The sequence below is a fragment of the Coffea eugenioides genome, chromosome 11, assembly GCF_003713205.1.
Source record: "Coffea eugenioides isolate CCC68of chromosome 11, Ceug_1.0, whole genome shotgun sequence".
Lineage (NCBI taxonomy): Eukaryota > Viridiplantae > Streptophyta > Magnoliopsida > Gentianales > Rubiaceae > Coffea > Coffea eugenioides.
In genome coordinates, this window is record NC_040045.1 from 41,738,860 (window position 1) to 41,760,113 (window position 21,254).

The window sequence follows — 21,254 nt, forward strand, 5'->3', positions numbered from 1 at the left end:
GTCAATCTGGAAGTTCATACATATATGAGATGTAGAGAAGATGATAAGAAGAAATCATGATGGCAAGAAATTGTTAATCCCCTTAGGCTGAGAGACAAAATATATTAGCTCTACAATCAATCAAAGCCTTTTTTTTTTTTTCCCATTTATGCAACACATCATTACACCATTAGGCTCTACAATAAGCACAAAGCAACAAAACGGAGGTAAATACCATCTAAACTTGCATTTTTTCAGTCAGTCTCCAATTTTGCTTGGCACCTGAAATATACTTCAGAATAATAAATATGCCCTTTGTCTGGCAAGTCTGACGCACATTACATTTATGCTAAAGTTCAATTACACAATTAAATAGACGCTTTCCATCTGATGCATTGTTGCAAAATAGTAAATCAAGTACAAAATTGAATCAGCCCAAGCACAATCTAACAAAGGAGAAATTTCGATGTACAAACCCAAACTCGCTAATCTACAGGAAGCAGCACTTGGGAAAACAGAATAACCCCAATGCTGACATCAATCAATATATTAAGGTCATCGGTTCAGCACTGTTTGAATAGCATTCTGTTGAGCCGTAGATAAACTCTGCAAATTGAGATATACAGGGTTCAGTGAAACAGCATAAAATTATAGTCTGCTTATGTTTAGCAATAGTATTTTCAATGCTAACCAGACCTGCAGAAGGTTATTAAAAAATGGCCTATTGTTCTGAGAGAAGTTGACTAAGAAGTCCACAAGATAGTTGACCAGATTAATCTGCCAATATCGAGCGAAAGAAATAAGTTTAAATTAAGAAGGGCATACTTTTAACCATATATGATAGTTATAGAGCGCAGATTTGCACCTCATTAAGGGGGTCAGCACCACTGAGGAACTCATCTTCACAATCCTCATCATCCTGCACCATCACACGAAACCAAAGTAGCCAAGAATCCAGTCAAACAGATGTACAGAAATCAATCATTCAGAACACAAGAAAGCTGCAGCCAATCAGTGAAACCTCATTGAAAGCCTTTGCCATTGCATCAAGATACTTATGTGTAGGTCTACTATGTGATGTGGCACTAGCTGAATAAAGCAACTCTTGATCAATCCCAGCATCTCCAGTCTGAACCTCCTCCCAATCACTATCCTGAAATGCCAATTAGAGCAGGAAAATAAATTCCAATTAGAGCAGGAAAATAAATTCCAATTTAAACAGACATCACGGAACCAATACAAAATTTACTTCATAAATACCTCTTCATCATCATCCACAACTTGTTCTTGAATTTCAATCAGAGCATCTGCCAATAAAGCTAGTATCTGATATTTTGAGTAAAAAGATGGGGTCAAATTATTGAACCACAAATAAACCACTTTGGTGTACATTTACAAAAAAGAATACGTTTCCACTTCCACTACTTCATTACCTAGTTTTCCTACTTGCTTTCCTGTCATAAAAGTTTAAGCATATACAAAGTTTCGAAATTCAAAATTAAGAATAAAGGCAGTTGCCTGCTATCAATGGAAAGAGTAAATAGCATGATCTAACAACAAAAGCGAAATGAAAGACTAGATTTAACTGACTGGAATCTGCATCCCAATTATTGCAGAGTCAGAGTCTTATTCTTAGACAGAAGACACAATAAGCTGCAAAATGCAGGCAAAAAGGGTTAACAAAGTGACTTTGCATGGAAACATGCAACCATAATCACCAATATTACTTCTAATCTCGAAACTATGTATCTCCTACATATATGTTTATCCCTAAACATATAACACCAGAAAAAAGTATAATTTTTGTAAGACTTTTTTTCCTGCTTTGCATTTTGATGGTCCACAAAAGTGCAAAGCCCCATACCCTCATGCTTCCAATCTAACACCACTAGCTGGTCACATAGCATCAGAATGTGATTGGTTTAAAAATTGACTTTTACAACTATAGTGATTGGAACAAGAAATCACAATGCACATTCATTCACATTTCTGACATCCGGACCAAAAGTTTATCCACCCAAGAAGCATTTTTGGTTGCAGATAGCATAGGAAGTACCTTTGCAGGAAGCGGCATCAGTGTCCAGTGATCTGGAGCTAGTTTAGCTCTTGAACGAGTAATTATTCCTGCATTAGACTTCAATTTTCATATGAAGCTGATTAAGATCTTGAACAATGTCTCTAAGTGCATGTGCTAGGAACAAATTTAACCAACCTTAACTAGGTGGCCCTGGACATCAATCTTTTCCAATTCAGCATGCCTGGTGGATAATAGCAAAGCCAATGCGGTGGTGGTTACTTTGATCTGGTATGCCCCCAAAATTTCCCCTGAATTAAATAAAGCATAAACTCATCAGTTGGTTACTTGCTTCTGTACATCTATTCCTAGAAAAATATCAACAGGCTATCAGTCATCAGTTGGTTTACTACTGCTATTAAGACATTACTTCTAGGCATATTCCAGACAAACAAAGAAATGGAAATAGTAAGAGGCTATCATATCATTAATATTCTTCCTTCAAGCCTGCAAACTTGGTAGTTTACTTTAAAGACACAGAAATGAAAGGTCGAAGGTTGTTTGTCATCTATTAAACAAGAAGGAGAGAAACAATTTCCTTTAAAGTATGTCCCAAGGTTTGATTGATTCCTAAACAAAAGAACAACTTACGATACTATTACTTAGAACCCCTGAGGATCAGTGTAGTTCTTATTTTAATTGGTACAAAATAAATGATCTGATTAGTATAACCACCTAGTCCTTGCAAAAAGAAACTGCCATGTAAGTGCACACCACACGTTACCATCACCACAGTTAACAGACATGAACAATGTAACAAACACTATTCTCTTCTGCACATAGTACAAACAAATATGCGCATGCAACATGATGATGACTCTAGCTTAGCTCCTGTTTCCAAATCTTGAGAGGAGGACAATAATAACACTGAGGTACCAGCAGTATCAATTCATGGTTATTATGATAGATTGCAGAAGAAGAAGGGACATATAAAGTAGCTTAACCAAATAAAAGAAGTCTGTATCTGAACAACTAAAGATGCCTGGGCCTGTGAGCAGGATTAGTCCAATCTATCAACTAAACCTACCTTTCCCATGCTCCCACATGATTTTCTGAAACATGATAAACTGAATCTCAAAGCACTCAAACTACCAACATATCATATCAACATGAATCATAAACCCACTGCCTTCTCATTCTATTTATCAGCCCAAGATTCAGCAATTCATCTAAACACATCATGGACAATGCCTAATTCCAAATTCATTAATAAGGCAAGGCAACATGCAATTACTCTGGGACGATAGACATACAAGCTATACAAGAATATCTGTACCAAACAATGTGAAGAAGGCAAGCCTATACACTCACCTTGCTGTCTAGTCCACTCAGACATCACATAAGCAAAGGAGTTTTTATGGCCTTCAGCTGGAATTGAGACCAGCAAATCAATAAACTTTTCAACGTTTGGGACACTCATATGGGCCTGCACAGAAAAATGTCTGATGACCATAGCTGCAGTTACAAAGTAGATACTGGAAGCAAAAGAGACAGCACAAGTAAAAATGGAAAATGAACAAATGAAAAAAAAAGGTTCATGCATAAAAAAGCTGACAAGCTGTAATTTGACTGAAAATCCAATAAACAGAGATAAGCAAAATGTTTGAATTTGAGCTTCCATGGTGCAAGGGTCCATTATTCAATTTTAATATGCCAAATTGCATGTGAGAAACTCAATTGTGTTGAAGTCCTAAAAGTTCAGAAGCAGTATCATTGCCTAAACTAAAGTCAAGAAAAGTGTTTCCTACCAGTCTAGCAAAAATAAGGAGCAATGAGCTTCTGAGTCCAGCAATCTCAGAAGACTGCATGCGCCTAATAAGAGCAACAACCAGGTCTCTGATATGCAATGCCATTTGTGAAGGAAGATGTAGGATAAGTTGCAAAATGAAAGAGCCAACAAAGAGTGAGCCAGAGCTTTCAAGATTAGGATCTAGCAACCTGCAAACAGATTCTAACCATTAGTTAACCCAAAACCAAGTACAGTAATACAACATATGATGGATAATCCCACCCTCTCCCTTTAGCCCAATCTTCTTTGACAAGCAAAGAGGTAGCAGAGTAATACGTAACTCAGTGCTCATATTATTTGGGTCTACCCACTAAAAACAAGCATCATAATGGGAAAACATCATCACAAGTGTGTCCTGATCAATAATCTCGCTTGACAATTCAGGGCAATCAAATAATCCTTTCATGCTGAATCAGTTTCCAATTGATAGAAAGTGTCATAGATAGCAAGTTAGGCTAATAGAATCTGTTAAAACACATTAGGGAAGATAAAAAGTCACCCAGTAAATGTCCTCTTCCTGAGTAGTGAATATTTGCACTTTCCTTTGAAGCTAGAGTGAACACACAAAACTGCAGAGAAAAGAACGTTGATGGAAAAATGAAAAGTAGAGAAGACATAAAATATTTCTTAATCCTCAATGCAGATCTGAAACTGTTGCATCATTGATTCAATAAACATGAGAACAGCTCTCGTGCTCTGGATAAGTCAACTTCAAAACATGGACATTCCAATGAAGAGGTAGAAAATGAAAGAATCAAGAGTTCATTGTCATGTTCAATCGGAATTCTAGCACAAGAATGAAGAAACAGAAATTTGAAGCTTCATCAGGAAAAATAAAATAGAAAAACAAACAGCGAAGTACCTTGAAGCTACATCAAGCAAACTTCTCATTGCGAACCCAGGATCTCCACCCCACATAAGTAATTCTTCTTTCCCACCGGAAACAAGGGATGCCAAGCACTGAGTTGCATTCTGATAGCATTTAAGGCAACAAGAACTCGTCATTTTCTAAATTTGCTGCAAAAAAACCACTGAAAGTGTAGATGTTCTAAGATTGTACCTAAACAAGAAAACTGGGGAAAAAATGAAGTAGCTAATGAAAAGAACCTGCATCTCACTATGGTCATCACTTTGAAGGACTATTCGAGTGATGGAATCAAAAGAAACTTCAAAAATTGCTCGTACAACATCACTAGGAGCATTCTGCAAATTTAGTGTCTTTAGCAACGAACTTAATGCAAAAAGTTTCATTAAAAGCGAGGATCTCCTATAACACTTAAATTAGATTTAAACAGAACAGATGAGCAAAAGTTGAACTCACCTTTAATAACATTGTCAGAAGATCAAGAGAACCAGCAACTAAACCATCCGGCTGCTGATGTGGCTGCCAATGGTCAACAAGTATCATTCAATGCAAAGTACTGTAGAACCAATAAGATCTCAATGTAATATTGACAGAAAGTAAATCAGAGCCTACTTTATTGAGAATTGGTGTAGTATAGGGTAAAACACGAGAAACTAAGGGATGGATACAACCAGGAGCATTCTTTATGGCCTGCAGCAGAAAACAGAAAGACATAATTAAGTGATTGAGTAAACATAATGGACAGAGTGGGAGATGATACACCTCCACGCTGATATACTCATAAATGCTGCTCTTAAGCTGAACACATTCTGAAGGGTGAAATATATTGATTGGGATTCATAACTAAGCATCCGGAAGGGGGGGGGGGGTAAGATGAAAATACTAATTTGTTCAAAAAAATTAAACATCCCCTTAATTCTTCAAACTGAAAATGGAATATAGAGATGATGGTTAGCCATTTGCACAGCTCTTCAGTCTATTCTTTGGTGAATCATGCATGTTTCTGTATTCTTTCACAACTAGCATAATTACTTGTCTAATTCTCAAGTCTACAGTACATAGAAAGGGAAGCAAGCATTGGTTTTTGCCAGGTCTCTCCTGAAAATAGCCTCATTAACCCACTGATGAGGAAAGTCACTGAAGTTTCAACCAGAAAGTTCCACTTCACAGCCTTTTCTTTAACTCGCTATCGTGATTCTATCACCCATCTAAGATAAAAAATAATAATAATTTTAAAAATATAGATGGCAAAATTCTGAAACGATAGATAACATGACATAAGATTATAGATATGTTAGACACATGTTGCTTAATGTCTAGCACTAAAATGTCAAACCAAGATACAGGTCTGATATGAAAACTTAATAAGCAGCTAAACTGTCAAAACGACTGAGGATTCCATATACTTCAAATGACGCAACATCAAAGTCTATCAAATTCTTTGTGCAAAAAACATCAAATCACTGAACTTCTGTGAAAGATGATGATGCTTTCCAGACACAGAAGAGCGGAAGGGATCAAATTCCAGAGGTTTAGGAACTTCAGTTTTGAAAGATTTTGGGAACCATTCAAACAAGTTCCCACTGCCTGTTTGTTGATTTGAACTCTTATCCCACAACTGAAAGCATGAACTCCTTAACAAAAGAAACAAGTGAAAATTCAACAATTCCTCATTGGTTTATAGTTTAAAATGAAAATTTCTCCAGTAGAGCAATGTCAGCTTATCTTTGTATTCAAGTTTTACTAAAGCAACAATCACCAAGATCTTCATAAAATGACCATCAAAGAAGACTGAAGACAAGATTTAGATAGACAGGATCAATAAAAGGAAAGTGGTGCAACCCAAAAAATGATTTTATCAGAAAATTTAAGTTTTTTATTTCAGTTACAGCTCAAGGGTCATATCATGCACCAAATTGCACCCCTTGTGTATTAAACATAAAACACGAATAACTTCCAGAACCAAAGGCAAATGGGAAAATCACCTCCAAAACCTCAATTGCATCTATGCTGATGAAAGGGTCAGAAACATGTGAAGCCCACATGGTAAGAATAATTGGAGAGAGAACAGGTTCTATCGAAACTAATGCTTTATGACCTGAAATTTATGACAATGCAAAATAAAGGCAGGAAATAAATGGAGATCACTGAAGAAATCTTAGGGGAATAAACACTATAAGAACACAACTCGTTTCAAAATCAACCTGCCGTAGCTGCTGCTCGTAATGTTTCAAGTACTAGATGCATGGTTTCATCGGAGGCCTAATAAAGCAGATAGCAACTGTAAGATGCAGCTTCAACATTAATGAGAAACATCCCATCGTGTCTACCAAAAAAGCAGTATTGTAAAAGTGCAACTGCTGCATTGCCTGGTTAAGTAGATTGGTGAGTGATGAAAATAACTCCAATATAAGAGGCTGAAGCACTTCACTTTTTACATCAGGCAAAAGCTGCGAGAGTGCACGACAGGCACCAACTTTCACAGGTGGGGGCCTATAAATGGAGAAGTATAGTCAAGTTATAATTTGAAAGTTGGTCCCATAGTACAGAAAGATAAGGCAATCAGGTAATCAGGTTCTTACACATCCATGCCAACTGCCTTGATACCAGCAACTAAGAAATGCTCTACAACATTACTTTTGATCTGAAGAACACAGGAGTTAAATGAGGTCAAATATTCCACTACACCGGAAAAGGGAAAATAAACAGGACCAGTAGTTACCACAGAGGAGAACTTTGCAACTGCTGAAAACAGACGAGCATAAAGAAAAGGATACTCATGCACCCCTGCAAGATAGACAGCAATATCAACTCAATAGGGTTAGACCTACATACTCCCAACCCCGCCTCCAAAATAAGAAGAACTCTGCCACCAACCAAAAAAAAAATTATCTTGTGTATATATTTGTACATGTGTGTGTATACACACACTTGTATGTTAACAACCAATTCACTGCATTGACATTATTTCTCCTTTAGTCCGACGGCTAGCAGAGACACCATTCTATTGATCTTTCGCACCATGGGGTGAGAATCTAATTCCATATTCAAGAAAGAGTAGTACATACTGCACAACAGAACCTACCTGTTGCCATGTCTTCTATGAATATTTGCTCCATAACATTTCCTAGACTGACTTCTGAAACTCCAGAATCCTGCAAAGTAGGAAATGAGCGATTCAGAGACTAGATGCAATTTTATAGCCCAATTTCCTTTCTTTTGTTGAGTTTGCTAATTTGACAGGTGCCCTTATTTGCTTATATCAGAAGGCAGATATAATCATATTACTTCATGTTGTGCTCTTATAAAACATCTGTTCTTATCATATTTATAAAAATGTAAAGAAGCTTAAGCACAAACCTCTGCCTCAAGCAAATGTTCTGATACAGCAGACAGAGCATAAAGGGTAGCTTCGCGCATCTGCAAAATTCATTTCTCAGGTAAGCTAAACATGTACTCTAAATTTAAAAATCAACTTAAGTAGTTCCACGTTTGTCCTCGGAAAAAACAGGCATCGAAAGAGAAAAAGTTTGACACTTGCACCCACTATAACTAACTGGCAAAAAATGTTAACCAATAAACAAACCACTATTAAAAGGATTGATAGTGATAAACAAGTAGATGTCATTACAGACCATGATCAGAAACCAGCAAAATAAATCAACAACTTTTTATATTACACGTCATCTTACTAGAACTGGAACACTAAAGTAGCCCCATCATAGGACTCAAGCATGCTTTTTTCCCTTTAATAGATAAATACTACCCATATGCCGTATCCTAAAGCAATTAACAGCAGCATGAGACATAGGATCAGTTACATCAGATCACTACACATAAAAGCTCTCTCCTATCCAAAACTTTCCTCCCCATTTGACCTAAAAGAGAAGCACAGTGCAAAATCATACAAAATCACTAACTAATCACAGCTCTAACGTAGTCTAATAAGGGAAGTGGGGGAAAAAACACAAAGATTTGTCTCAATCGAGTATCCAAAAGGGTTAAGTGCAGCCATCAACAAGGCATTCTAGCAATTAGAAAAGTATTAGCAAAGTACATTGATGAGTATGTAACAAACCACTTACATTGATGAGTATGTAAAAACACAAAGATTTGTCTCAATCGAGTATCCAAAAGGGTTAAGTGCAGCCATCAACAAGGCATTCTAGCAATAGAAAAGTATTAGCAAAGTACATTGATGAGTATGTAACAAACCACTTACCCTCCACCAACTAGCAGCACCAGCAGCTTTCTCTGCTTGGGACTCGCTAAATCTTCTTTTTGCAGAATCAAGCACAGCATCTATGCCCAAAGCACCAAAAGAACTAATCACCTCCTCAATGAGAAGTGCACCTAGAAAGGATTGAACAATTAGAGAGAGACTTGTTATAAGAGCTCCAATTGGCCAAGAACAAGAGAATCACAGCAATCTACGTGACCAAGGTCAAGGAGTATCAAGAATTATGGTCAAATTAAAAAGGTAACACATTATTTATACAGACTAATGTATTTGAAAATGACTATCTAGGGCTTCAGAATCCATTACCTACTTAAAGAAAGGGAAAGAAAAACCAATTTCTTCAGTAGGTTATTTTTAAACTCCAGATAAGCAAATTAAGTTATCATCACACATAAAATAAGTATACTTCCACTATCATCTTTTCCACATCCTTACCCAAAAAAAAATTCTAAACAAAAACCACAGCTGATTTTCATATAGTTATCTCTGAATCCTAATATTTGATTATCCCAGTAAAACTACTTTTCAGGAATACCTACCATATGCAAAACCAAGACATGGATCGAAATATAGTTTCCATGACATGAAGAGCAATATGGTTTCCATTACAGAAGGTGATACATAAAAATTACATCACCACAGCGTATATGCACATAACTAAGAGTCTAGGACGCTAAGGAAATTCTGAGCTTGTTAGGAGAAAAATTTGTGCTAACGCGACTAAGAAACAACACCAACTTTGCCCTCTACTGAACTTCTCTCAGAATTGACTCTCTGCAAAAGGAAGGGATAAAAAGAAAGGAATAATTTCTCTCAAGTTTTGCCTTTCTCATGCTAAAACATAGAACACTGATCATCTAAATGATTTTCAGTTTTGTTTAATAAACGAAAACAGGTAAAGATGGTATCTGAACTTAGGAGTCCTATCTATACTAGCGAATGACCACAACCAAATCCCCTGCACAAAAGTTTTATTCAATTAGTTGATTGTGCAAGAAGAGAGGGCAAATAGAAGCAAATCTTCACATAGTGCAAGGAAGTAAAACAAGTGCAACAGCTACAGCTCACCAGACACACGACAACTATAAGTGTTGTCATCCTCATCAGCGACATACTGATTAGCATCCAGAGACCACGTATGGACCTAAAGCAAGTTGCAAGAACATTATGCAAGAGTAAAACTGACAAGCAGAAGACTAATTGAACTTCCAGAAATGACAATTAGACTGGAGGCAGTATTACAAACTTGTTTATGCAAAAAAATAAGCTGAACATATAATAACTACAAGATGAAGTAACATATATCCCTCGAAGCAGTTTCAACAAAAATTACAGCAAAAAGCTCTGACACCTGCTCTATGGAAATTAACAAGTAATCCACAGAAACCAGCCCGGCCATAATATGGCAGATAGAACGTCTAACTCCATAGTTCCAGAAGATACGAATTTCCATTCTTTACGGCATATAGCAGTTACCAATTGTAGGGAGTCATGCAATACATGTGAAATAGAAATCCAAAAATAATCATCATTTAACTTCCAAAAACTCATTTACCAAACTTGCGTGGAGCAAATTAGGCCAATGTGTTAGGTCCAGTTGTAAAAGATAAGTACAGATTGGATACTAAAAGTGAACAGAGAAAATATCACCTGTTGTTCAGTCATCTGCATAAAGGAAACGGTATAGTACACCAACTCCTTCACATTATTTGCAACAACCTGCATCAATATATTTTTAAGACATGAAATCAGATTACATGTAGAAAGCAGAGCTGCAGATCATAAATGATAAAGAATTTCAAGAATGACCTAATAACCACCTCTCCAAACTTCTTGCTACCCACTATGGTCAACAGGGTCTCAAATAACTGCAAGTCCAAATAAGCGGCTTTCAGTCATGTTGGACAAGAAATATGTTATTATATACACCAAATACCCGGTGAAAAGGGCAAGCAAGAAGGAAGAAGTAAACAGTCAAAAAGCAACAAACAGAAGTTACAACTACTTGAACAATGCTATCCTGTATGGCATACAATTAGGAAGGAAACAACTAGAAGAGGAGAAGAAGAAAAGGAGAGAGAAACAGAGAGAGAGAGAGAGAACGATTTAAGTATATTCCTGCTCAACAAGATTTTTTGCACACACTTAAAGAAATAAATGTACGAATGAAAACTTATTCCACAGTCTCAGTCAAAAACAGGTCTAAAGAAAAGGCCGGGGGGGGGGGGGGGATCAGAGTCAATTCATCGAGCAACTAAAATGTTCATCTTCAAATTTCTTTACACCCATCAAAAAGACTTTTATCAGGTTACAGCAGCAGGAGTCCTAGATCACATCCACTGAGTACGGAAAAAAATACCATTTCCAATATAAGCCAGAACAACCAAAGCAATACACGAGACAGATGAAATACAACCATCGATGTAATCCACATTATACAAACTTCAATAGGAAGAATCAGACTAGTTCTCTCCAAAATAAAATCTTCCAAGTACCAGAAAGGAAATGAACTGCCAGACTGAATTTCCAACTAAAAGTCTTGCTTTAATAGACAATTTAAACTTGGTCTCCCACCTCCCACTTCCATACTTGTAGCTCCTTTCTCTTTTCAGCAATTAAGGTGACATCATTTTTTAAACTTCTATGTTGTCAAGTTTTAAGAACAGATACTGATAGAGCTAAAAAAGACTATCATATTATCTGGATATATGTATGTAAGAATTTCACTCATCAAACAAAAAATGTTTGCAGTAGCGATTTTATTTAAAAATTTTAATACCTAAGTTGCACTAAAAATGTCAGGTAAATGATGCATATGCCATGCCATGGCCAATAATGTGACATACAAGATGGTACCATACAAAGATGGCATTAATTTGGCTTCTCTAGAAATGAAGGCACTTTAAGAGTACAAACTATTTCAAGAAAAAATAGTAATCAAATCAAGGAGGAAACATGCAATCATAATAGCAACATCAAGCTTTAAAAGTTCCTAAGCATATAACCTATATAAGGTGGGAAGCCATAAATTGTATACTCAATCCAACCATTTAGTATACATAAAAATCCTCATCTTCATCAGTATTCAGCTTATATTTTAGAAGTTAAGCATATCATAAGCCATTTACATACATAAACCAAGGTATTGCTCTACTTAAAGATCAGGAAGTATATGGATGCACGAGCTATGAGTGCACTGATGTCACATAACTTCAATGTAACTTTAACTATTTTACATTTTTACCTGCATAACATAGGATTCTAGGCTTTTCTCCGAACCATCAGAATCATATCTTCCATCATAAGAATCTTCTGCACCTTCAATTGATGCTCGTTCATATACTCCTAGTGAAGATACAAAGGTCTGCCAGAGTGGCCCCAAGATCACTGAGATGTCACCACAATAACAAAAGAAAGAATCAAAAACCATAAATGGAAAATCACAAAATTTTTTCTCAAATTTGGCCATTGCAAGTATCATACTGCTAAACTCATATCAAAATAAGAAAGTTATACCAGTAAATTGAGTTTCCATGAGGCTTGGGAAATTCTGTAGGAACTGATTCAAGCACTTCAAAACCTACTTATAAAAAAGTTTTAAGATAATTTCAGGGTTGACCATTTAAGATTGAAATATTAAAAAATGAAACTTTATGAGCTCTACCTCCATTCTGATGCTCCAGTCATCAGGGTCTTCAGAATGTACTGGAGGTCTAAGGACAACACAAAACTGATCTAACCATAGCTGAAGCATTTCTGACATCAAAGCAGTTGTTTCTGCCTAATTACAGAAACTCACAATCAGCTAAACAGTTCAAAGGATTAGAATTTTATAAGAGTAGCTTTGAAACTTCAAGAGTAAAATTCTGAAGATACCTTATATACACCACTCATACTCCCAAGAACAGAGGTAAAAGAATATACTATGGAAAAAGCCTTTAAGCGAAGGGATTTGTCATACACCTGCATGAAAAATTCAACTAGTTCCTGAGTAATACTCAGGGAAAATTGATCCCTAAGCTTTATGCAACATGCCAAATTCACAGCTGTCATTCTGAATTTTGGAAAAATAGGTAATAAGCTAGTTCCAAGTTGTTTACTGTAGAGTAACGTAATATTCGATAAGAAGCAAACTCTAACTTATAGTAATTATTTTTGGGGGAGAGAGAGAGAGAGAGAGAGAGAGAGACTGTATCTGGTATAACTGCAACTTCACTTCTTTCTAACTATTTAATATTTCTCCTGCATGTTAAACCTAACAGCAGATGTCATTGTCAAAATATTAATATCGCAACAGCAAGCATATATTCTGCCACTTTCCCATCATATAACTGCTTAGTGCACTTGGATGAATGGAGAAGGTGGAAAGAGAAGGCAATGAGGGAGATAATTGTTTGTACGCCCGCACCAACTGGCATAAGTAAATAATTGTTTAGCCAAAGATGGATTTTGAGCCATGGAATGAATCGAGGAACTAAAGAAAAGATACAGCAGAAGTTGCTCAGAGAGCTATAAGCAAAGCGCTGGGAATGGAAATGCCCGTAGAGGTAGTAGCAAGCGCAGCGCAGTAAGGGTTGGGAAGCCATTATGGTGGCCATAGATCACTAGCATGTGAGAAGCAAGCAATACCAACCTCTGGTACTACTTTTTTCCTCTGATTTGATATAATAATAAACTTTTCTACATAGACTTTTACACTTCTGGTTCAAACAAAAATTCTTGTTACCGATTGTCATGGGTAGTATATACCAAAGTCGCTGAACTTCACTCCAGGTCTAGAATGATTTTTACATAATTAAAATAAATCATTTCAAAAAGAACAAGCCTAATATACAAGCATAAAATTCCATTTGGAGATTCCAAGATATGGTTAGAATTCTAAAAATTTCTAGAACAAAAACTAACCTGAGGAGAGGATATAATTGCATGCAAACAAGGGAATAAAACAGGCAAGAGTTTTGGCACCATCTTATCATCCAAGTCTGCAGAGAGAAGAGCCAAACATCTTAAAGCCCCATGTACTGCACTACACAAAAAAAAAAAGATGTCATATTCATCCTCCACGGAGCTGGTTTACCACAACAAAACACAAACAAGAAGCAAAAGCTACTTGATACAAGTTGTGCGAACCATACCAGCATTCACATTATTCTGCTCATTCATCAGCTTCAAAAGAAATGGTAAAAGGTCCGGCCAATCCTCTGGCCAGTCATAATGAGCAACAGATGCAACAGCCACACTAACTGCAGTGCAGATTTTTTTATGAGGATCATCTACTGAAGCCAGGAGAAGTCTACGTATCGTGGCCTGATAATACAACTTGTAGGAAATTAGGAACATGAAAAGAAAAGGCAGAGATCTGTAAATCACAAATAGTTTGCTCATAAATAAAGGAAACTAAAAACTAATATTGACGGAGTACAAGACGCTAATCAAAGTGAGCTTCTGTCTCTTCCACTATATTTATCACATACATTCCTTAACTATGAAATACACAACTCTGGAATTTTGAGGGTAACAAAAAGTGACAGAGAGACAGAGAGATAGGAGAACCTTCTCATCATTTGAAACAACAGGATGCTCAAAAGATTCTTCATCTTCATCCCAATGTTTCTTAATGAATTGCTTTAGAAGAACAGCAGCTAAGTAGAATCAAGTTAAAGTACACAAATTAGAAATAGAAAAGACATGCAAAACCCTTAAATACTTAGAAGCCAAATTAATTCAGCTCTGTCAACAGATTAGTAGTGCAGTGCATATACTAATCTGTCTGAGATCTACAAAAAGATAATTCACTTCTAAAGAAGGATATCTGACGCAGCCCTGGTGATAGCTCCCTGTTTGCAGCAACTTTGGATAACGCACTTCCAAAGCCTTCAAAAAAGATAAGCAAAGAAAAATCAATATCTTGTCCTTACAATCATAAAATACATAGACTTCTTAATCCAATGGCACTCATTCATCTAAAGAAAATATTCCTGCCATACAAAACCCCAGTTCTACGCAAACAGTGGATTAAACTGCCTCAGATGGTGATGGAGATTGTACAAAGTTTGTACAATCAAATCACTTCAAGTATGTCACTTTGTTTAAGGGTTTGTTTAGGGAGCTAAACCATAGAAAGGAAAAAAAAAAATCAGTCTTGAGGGCCTTAAATTAGGAAAAAGAAATAATGTGATCATCTGAATTCAGTACAAGTGCCAGATGGCATGTGACAGGTGACAGGATGACAGAAACGGTTTTGAACCCCTTTTTGTCTCATTCTGAGTTGATGACACTTCAACTTCATCAATTCAGAATCCTCTTGATACTAGATACCAAATAGAAACATCTCAAATTACTCAAACTGAAATGTGACCAGTAACTGGATGCTGTAAAAATTAACAACCAAAGTAGTAACTGAACCAGCGAGCTGGGGCCACAAATAAAGGCCTTTTCCTTGTTAAATATCTCTCATTTTTAACAAAAATTAAAACCTAATAAACTTAGCATTAGCTTTTTATCTACAAATACAAATTTGACCTAATGAAAAAGCCATTTTTTCTCGCAAAATATCAAGAACCCAGAATTCACTAGAAAGATCATTCATTATTACACTGACTGTACAATATTTCATAATGAGCTAATGAATTCACAATAAAGTTCATTCATTTCAAGCGAGGCAGATAAAAAGTGCAATTTTCCAAAATATGGAAAACTCAGAACTGAATTTATAATAAAGTTCATTCATTTCAGACACAAAATCAGAAACAATAAACAATGCATTGGATTTTAGCTACATATATAGGTTTGAGCAAAAAGAAAAATAAACATTTTCTTCACAAAATGTTGAAAACCCAGAATAAAAACCACATAAAGTCCATCCAATTCCACCATAAATCCAAAAAATAGTAAATTTGGCACTCCATTGTTGGGAAATATATACAATCTAATTTAAAAGAATTTATGTGAATGAGAACCTGCTTGAAGGGAGACCTGGTGAAGAGAGGCTTCAGCAAGGGACCGGACTTTCTGATCAGTATCCAGAGTGGCATTCAAGCAACTGATGAGCCACTGCTGTTCTCGATCCATTTTTACTACTGATGTAGGCAAATGTGGTGGATATCTATACAGCAAACTATGTTCTTTTTTTCTTTTTTCTTTTTTTTTGGAGGGGAGAGTGGGAGGTGGAGAGGAGATTAAGGGGTTTGGACCCTTTTCAGGATTTGGAATTCAGGGAGAGATTAAGGGGAAATGGGGGAAGAAAAAGAGGTGTGGGTTTTCCAATTTGAGCAGTGAGCTATGTACAACCTCAACTTAGCGGTTAGCAGGGCATAGGGTTTTTGCGTTGGGAAGGTTTAAGATTGGCCGGACCAGAATCCCGGTTCAGCGGTGGACGCCTCATATTTCCGCGCCAATTCATTCGTTCTCACTTATTTTCTTTCTCCCTTTTTTTTTGTTTTCAAATAACTGCTTCTGAGGGTAATTTCAATTAGGCAGTTAATTTTCACAATGCTATCAAGACAATGCGATAAAATGCAAGGCAAGACAAAAAGAATAGGGAAAAGCTAGTATATATTTTACAAAACGTTATACCTTATCCAATTAAATGTACTCTTACTTCTAATATTGTTCGAGTGTACCTAACTATGAAATCTATAATATTTCATCTAATTGTAATAATTAATATTCGTAGTTACATCCTTTAGATTTTTATTTTTATTTTTTTTTGCAACCATCAACACATTATTCAACACTTTATTCTTGCTTTTGGTCACAATTTTTTTTTTTTTTAAAAAAAAAGAAAATTGTGTGTAATAACTATCACAAGCTATAGCGTGTGATTTGCATAATAAAGGTTGAGCTTGTTTAACTATTTTTATTCATTTTTTCTTCAAGCCTTTTTTCATTGATATAGAATAAAACTAGTACTGGTGTGTTTGGATTACCTCTTTCCAAAGAAAAATTGCTACGTTTTTCGTGAATACATTTTTCAATCATTTTTACTTCACATATATTAAATCGTTACGTATATTTTCTATAAAAAGTTCAGAAAAATACAATCCAAACAAAGTATTTTTCTTCCTTTAAAGCATATTTCCACTGATGTGCATAGAAATCACTATTCAAGACTTCAAGCTAGTCTATTTTTCCCAGATTGATCAAGACTTTCTGAGCTATCCTCTTAGAAGAAATACTTTGGTAGTGCTTGATCAGCTGTTCAGTCATTTTTACTCCAGACAATGATTTGAAAATGGAAAAATGGTAGTGCTGGAAAAACACTACTAGTATGAGAGGAATAGAGGAGTAGATAGAAACAGAATAAAGAAGGAATGTTTACATGCTAATAATTAAACCGGATGACTTCATAAGCCCAAGAAGCATTAAACTCCTCAAATAGCTGAAGAAACCATTATTGTCAATAGTCGAAATGACCTATAAAACAAGAAATTCACAGAAATCTAAATTTGGCTGCCTATTAATCTTCCTGATCACAAAAGTAGTTGATGAAGTTATTCCCATTTGCTCTTAATTTGATCGTCATGCAAGAAATGATATTCCATTACCAAAGTCCCATCCATTCTCCTCAAAACAAACCTTTCAACCAAAACATAGAGGCCAAATTCTCTCCATTCATCACTTTTCTTGAACTCCTGTGCCCTTGTGATCCTCACCTGTCTATTCTTCCCACTTCTCCATCCTTCTCTTTCTTGCTCCCATTTCATTCTTTCCACAATTTCTGGACTCAAACCAACCCTTCTTTTGGCTCCTCCTCCATCAGAAAATCGGAACCATATTGCCCCCTCATCTACAATTCCCTCGTCCCATTCAGCCTTAAAACCACCAACATAGACAGCTTCGTTTTCAAGAACAACATCCACAGTTAACTGTTTTCCTTCATTATCTTCTTTGTTAGAGTTAGAGCAAGAGAAAATCTTCTTCCACTGTTGCTCCAATGTCATCACGTAAAACATTGAATTCGACATCTGATATCTCCGCATAATGGTGCCTTCTCTAACAAACATGAAAGGACAGTACCACTTCCCAACAACAAGAGTTTGAGATTCCTCACATTTCAGGGGGAAATCGAATCGTGGCATGCAGGCTCGAAGAGCTTTATCAAGGCCTGGAGCTTCATCTAACATAAATTCTGTCGAAAGGCGAGCTTTCCAGCCAACTTCGTTAATCCTCCTCAATGGTTCAGGAGGAAAACCACCATCCACAGTAGATAATCCGGCAAAATAACGACCAGATCTTTTAACAATTTTGAACTGTTGATAAACGCTGCTTGGATCCAGTGGCCTTGGTCTTACATCTTCGATACAGCATGTGTTATTGCAGCTTAATTCCTTTGAGCAAGTTAAAGCTTCCCTGAATACGCAATTTTGGATTTTACAAAAAAAGGTTAGAATGTGCCTAATGCAAAACTCTATATTTAAGTAACAAAACTAAAAAGTTCCAATTACCGAAGATAATCCAACAAACCAAACAATACTAGAATTTTCTTATAATTCCTCCACCTCTTCTTTGACCCCCATCAAGTTCATCTAAAAATAAGAACATCGTAGAAACCATGGAAGTAGAACAAAGTAATTAACTCAAGAAACTGGTGCTAGAAAAGATTGTTACAATGTAGTAGTATAGTACCCTGAAAAAGGTTCATCCCGAGATATGACATAGTAGAGATTTGAAGAAAGCGGCTGGTTAAGAACTGGGATGAACATAAGATGATCGTACACATTTCTGTAATATCTGTCACCATTTGAGTAGGTTACTACTCTCACTATAGTCTTAATGGTTAGACTATAATTCTGCGGAAAAGGCAGGTCCCTTGCACGGTCATTATCAAATGAACACAATCCAAAACAGCAAGTTTCAACCTTTCTATCTTGAATTACTAGGAAACCTGAATGTGGCCCTTCAGGAAGTGATGAAAGGGAGTCCGGAGAGTTCTTGAAGAAAGATTTAGGCCTTGTTACATACATGATGGCGTACCAATCGCAAAAAGGTTTGCTGTACTAACAAGCTTGATGACAGAGAAATAAAAGTACTGATCAGATGACTAAAGAAAGGGTTTTCTATGATTACTGGGGATCTTGAGAATCAAATCAGCACCAAAATTTCAGGGAATTTGAGGATAAACTTTGAGGAGATCAAAATATCACTTATCCATCGTGACTAACGTCCCAAGAGTCCCGCAAGCGGAACAAAAGCCTACAGAATAGGAATGGCAACTGATTCGTTATATTCTATTTGGTGCAGCTCTTCTTCTTTCCCTTACCATCACGCCTGCCTGCAGAATAGTGAAAACAGTTCGTTGCATTGTGATGTCGTAACCTTCGTCGGTTTGATTGGATGATTCTTAGTAAGACTACTACGATTTGATAATTTGGATATGTCTAATGAGATTGAGACTTTGCATAGAGGACCAAAAAATTCATAGACAGAATCTGTAGACTTGCAAAAATATTTTCCGGCAAACGGCAGCCAGTAACAAACAACACATCATGGATACTTTCCGGTGATCTACCACTGAATGCTATTAATTCCTGGTATTCCTATTCCATTATCCATGGAGAGTAACACTAGAATCAGTACCATGTCTGGTGAGGATGATTGAAATAGTATGTTATTACAAACTTCCATCCATTCTGTTCAGTATAAAACATTCAATGAAACACAGCACTAAGTTCTCTCCACTCAGGCACCCAGAGAATTTTGCATTTATCTGCAGTTGTGGTATGAATACTAATGAATTCTATCTGCCTGCTCAGTACTAACGCTGCCACAGTTAAAGTTCTGCTTTGGAAAGAAAATTAAGAGTCCTAATCGAATGTGGCAATTATTATGCTCAATCTTTGTTTTTCAACTTTCTTCAGCGCATTATTAATGATTCGAGGTGGAAAATGATGGGTCATGCCAAAGTTTTGCCTGGTTTCAATCTAGAAATTGAGCAAAATAGAATTTTCTAGACAAGCACCGGGGAAACATTGAATTGTTTTATACAAACCTCAGCAACGTGGCCGAAGAGTATTACTGATTACAAACATGTAAAAGGACATTTTGCTTGGACAGATGGGATTTCAAGAAAACAAACTAGAATCATGGATAAGTTGGTAGTACATAATCAAGAAATGCTATTACTCCCTGGTTGCTCCTTAAACATAGTACTAGACTCTTATCCCACCTCCATTTTATCTGGTGAGATCATATGGCATCAGCAAACTTCCATCCATTCTCTTTAACACAAAACTTTCTACCAAGATATAGCAACCAAATTCTCTCCAATCACCCTTTTCTCCAAAATTTTCTTTCCTCTCAACTCTCACTTGCCTTCCTTTCCCACCTAACATTCCAGATCTTCCTTGCTCGCATTTCATTCTTTGAACTAACTCCACACTTAGACCTACATTTGCTTCTTCTCCACCTCTATTGATGCTCCTAAACCATATCTTTCCTTCAACTACATATCTCTCAACTAGTTAAGTAGATATTATAATTTCATCCCACATATTTTGGCACATCTTGATTAATCGCCATAACCGTAGATGCTTTCCATGTATTTTCCATTTTAGATAAAAACTAGATTTATGTGGATATTTTGAAAGCTTATGAGATTGTATTATTATGCACAAGCACAGAGGGTTGAGACATTTACCCAAAACAAAGTATACCTTAGTTTTGTCATCTTTACCAGCATGGAGAACCTTCCCTCCCTCAGTTATGGAGTCAGGATCATAGCTACTAGAGAATCAAGTAGTTGGACTGTTTTTTTCCGGAACTGCTCTTCTGATATTTCGAGATCAAAATCTATGGACCAAGACACCAAGCAAAGTAAAATTTGATGCAGCAAATTTGCGAAATGATTTAATTTGACATTTAGTTGGAAAGTTAACAAAAGATTACAATATAACGTTACACACATTGGATAGCCAATTATTTGACCAAATATATTTGCTGACATCACCATTACAATTTTCAATACACTTTTTTATCTTCTCAATTACTTTTTTATCTCACATACATCACATCACAAAAAGTGCTACAGTAAAAATATTTCAAATAACTTACAATCCAAACACACTCAATTGTTTAGCTCCTAAGGTCACCTGGTAGAGAATTAGTCTTTCCATTTTGGGCTAAACCAAACCACATTTTTTATTCAGACGACCTTTTTTATTCACACACTAATCAAATATCAAAGGAGGATAACTTAGCAGAGTCTCTTGCACCATGGTTGAGGTTCTCCACACCACATCTTTATTGCCCGTTACTCATTGGCTAATCCACCTAGCTTAGTATTATTGGTAGCACGACAGAAACAATT

At 36.3% G+C, this 21,254-nt stretch overlaps 2 protein-coding genes across 4 annotated transcripts; both read right to left on the reverse strand.

Moving 5' to 3' along the window:
- Positions 1-203: 203 nt before the first annotated feature.
- Positions 204-16,284, reverse strand: LOC113754470 (importin-9). Of its 3 annotated transcripts, XM_027298897.1 has the most exons (33): positions 15,907-16,284; positions 14,760-14,821; positions 14,501-14,593; positions 14,083-14,254; positions 13,853-13,968; positions 12,824-12,910; positions 12,612-12,728; positions 12,464-12,527; positions 12,192-12,334; positions 10,768-10,815; positions 10,598-10,666; positions 10,016-10,091; positions 8,930-9,060; positions 8,068-8,127; positions 7,793-7,862; positions 7,430-7,494; positions 7,290-7,351; positions 7,077-7,200; positions 6,912-6,969; positions 6,693-6,805; positions 5,320-5,397; positions 5,164-5,226; positions 4,950-5,045; positions 4,705-4,814; positions 3,802-3,991; positions 3,365-3,479; positions 2,192-2,304; positions 2,036-2,113; positions 1,240-1,305; positions 1,001-1,132; positions 845-898; positions 676-756; positions 204-585 (listed from the first exon to the last, which is right to left on the reverse strand). In XM_027298897.1, the coding sequence occupies exons 1-33, from the start codon at positions 16,016-16,018 to the stop codon at positions 535-537; spliced, it is 3,069 nt and encodes a 1,022-aa protein (XP_027154698.1). In that variant the 5' UTR covers positions 16,019-16,284; the 3' UTR covers positions 204-534. The 3 variants fall into 3 exon arrangements, 2 of the variants coding, with proteins under 2 accessions (XP_027154698.1, XP_027154700.1); XM_027298899.1 differs by lacking the exons at positions 14,760-14,821; positions 15,907-16,284 and having other exon boundaries at positions 14,083-14,190; positions 14,501-14,589; XR_003465210.1 differs by lacking the exons at positions 204-585; positions 676-756; positions 845-898; positions 1,001-1,132 and having other exon boundaries at positions 1,284-1,305; positions 2,036-2,103.
- Positions 16,285-17,439: 1,155 nt separating this feature from the next.
- On the reverse strand, positions 17,440-18,912 carry LOC113752607. The gene is made up of 2 exons (XM_027296708.1): positions 18,575-18,912; positions 17,440-18,298 (listed from the first exon to the last, which is right to left on the reverse strand). Exons 1-2 carry the CDS (start codon positions 18,910-18,912, stop codon positions 17,440-17,442), a joined length of 1,197 nt encoding a protein of 398 aa, XP_027152509.1.
- Between the last annotated feature and the right edge of the window lie 2,342 nt (positions 18,913-21,254).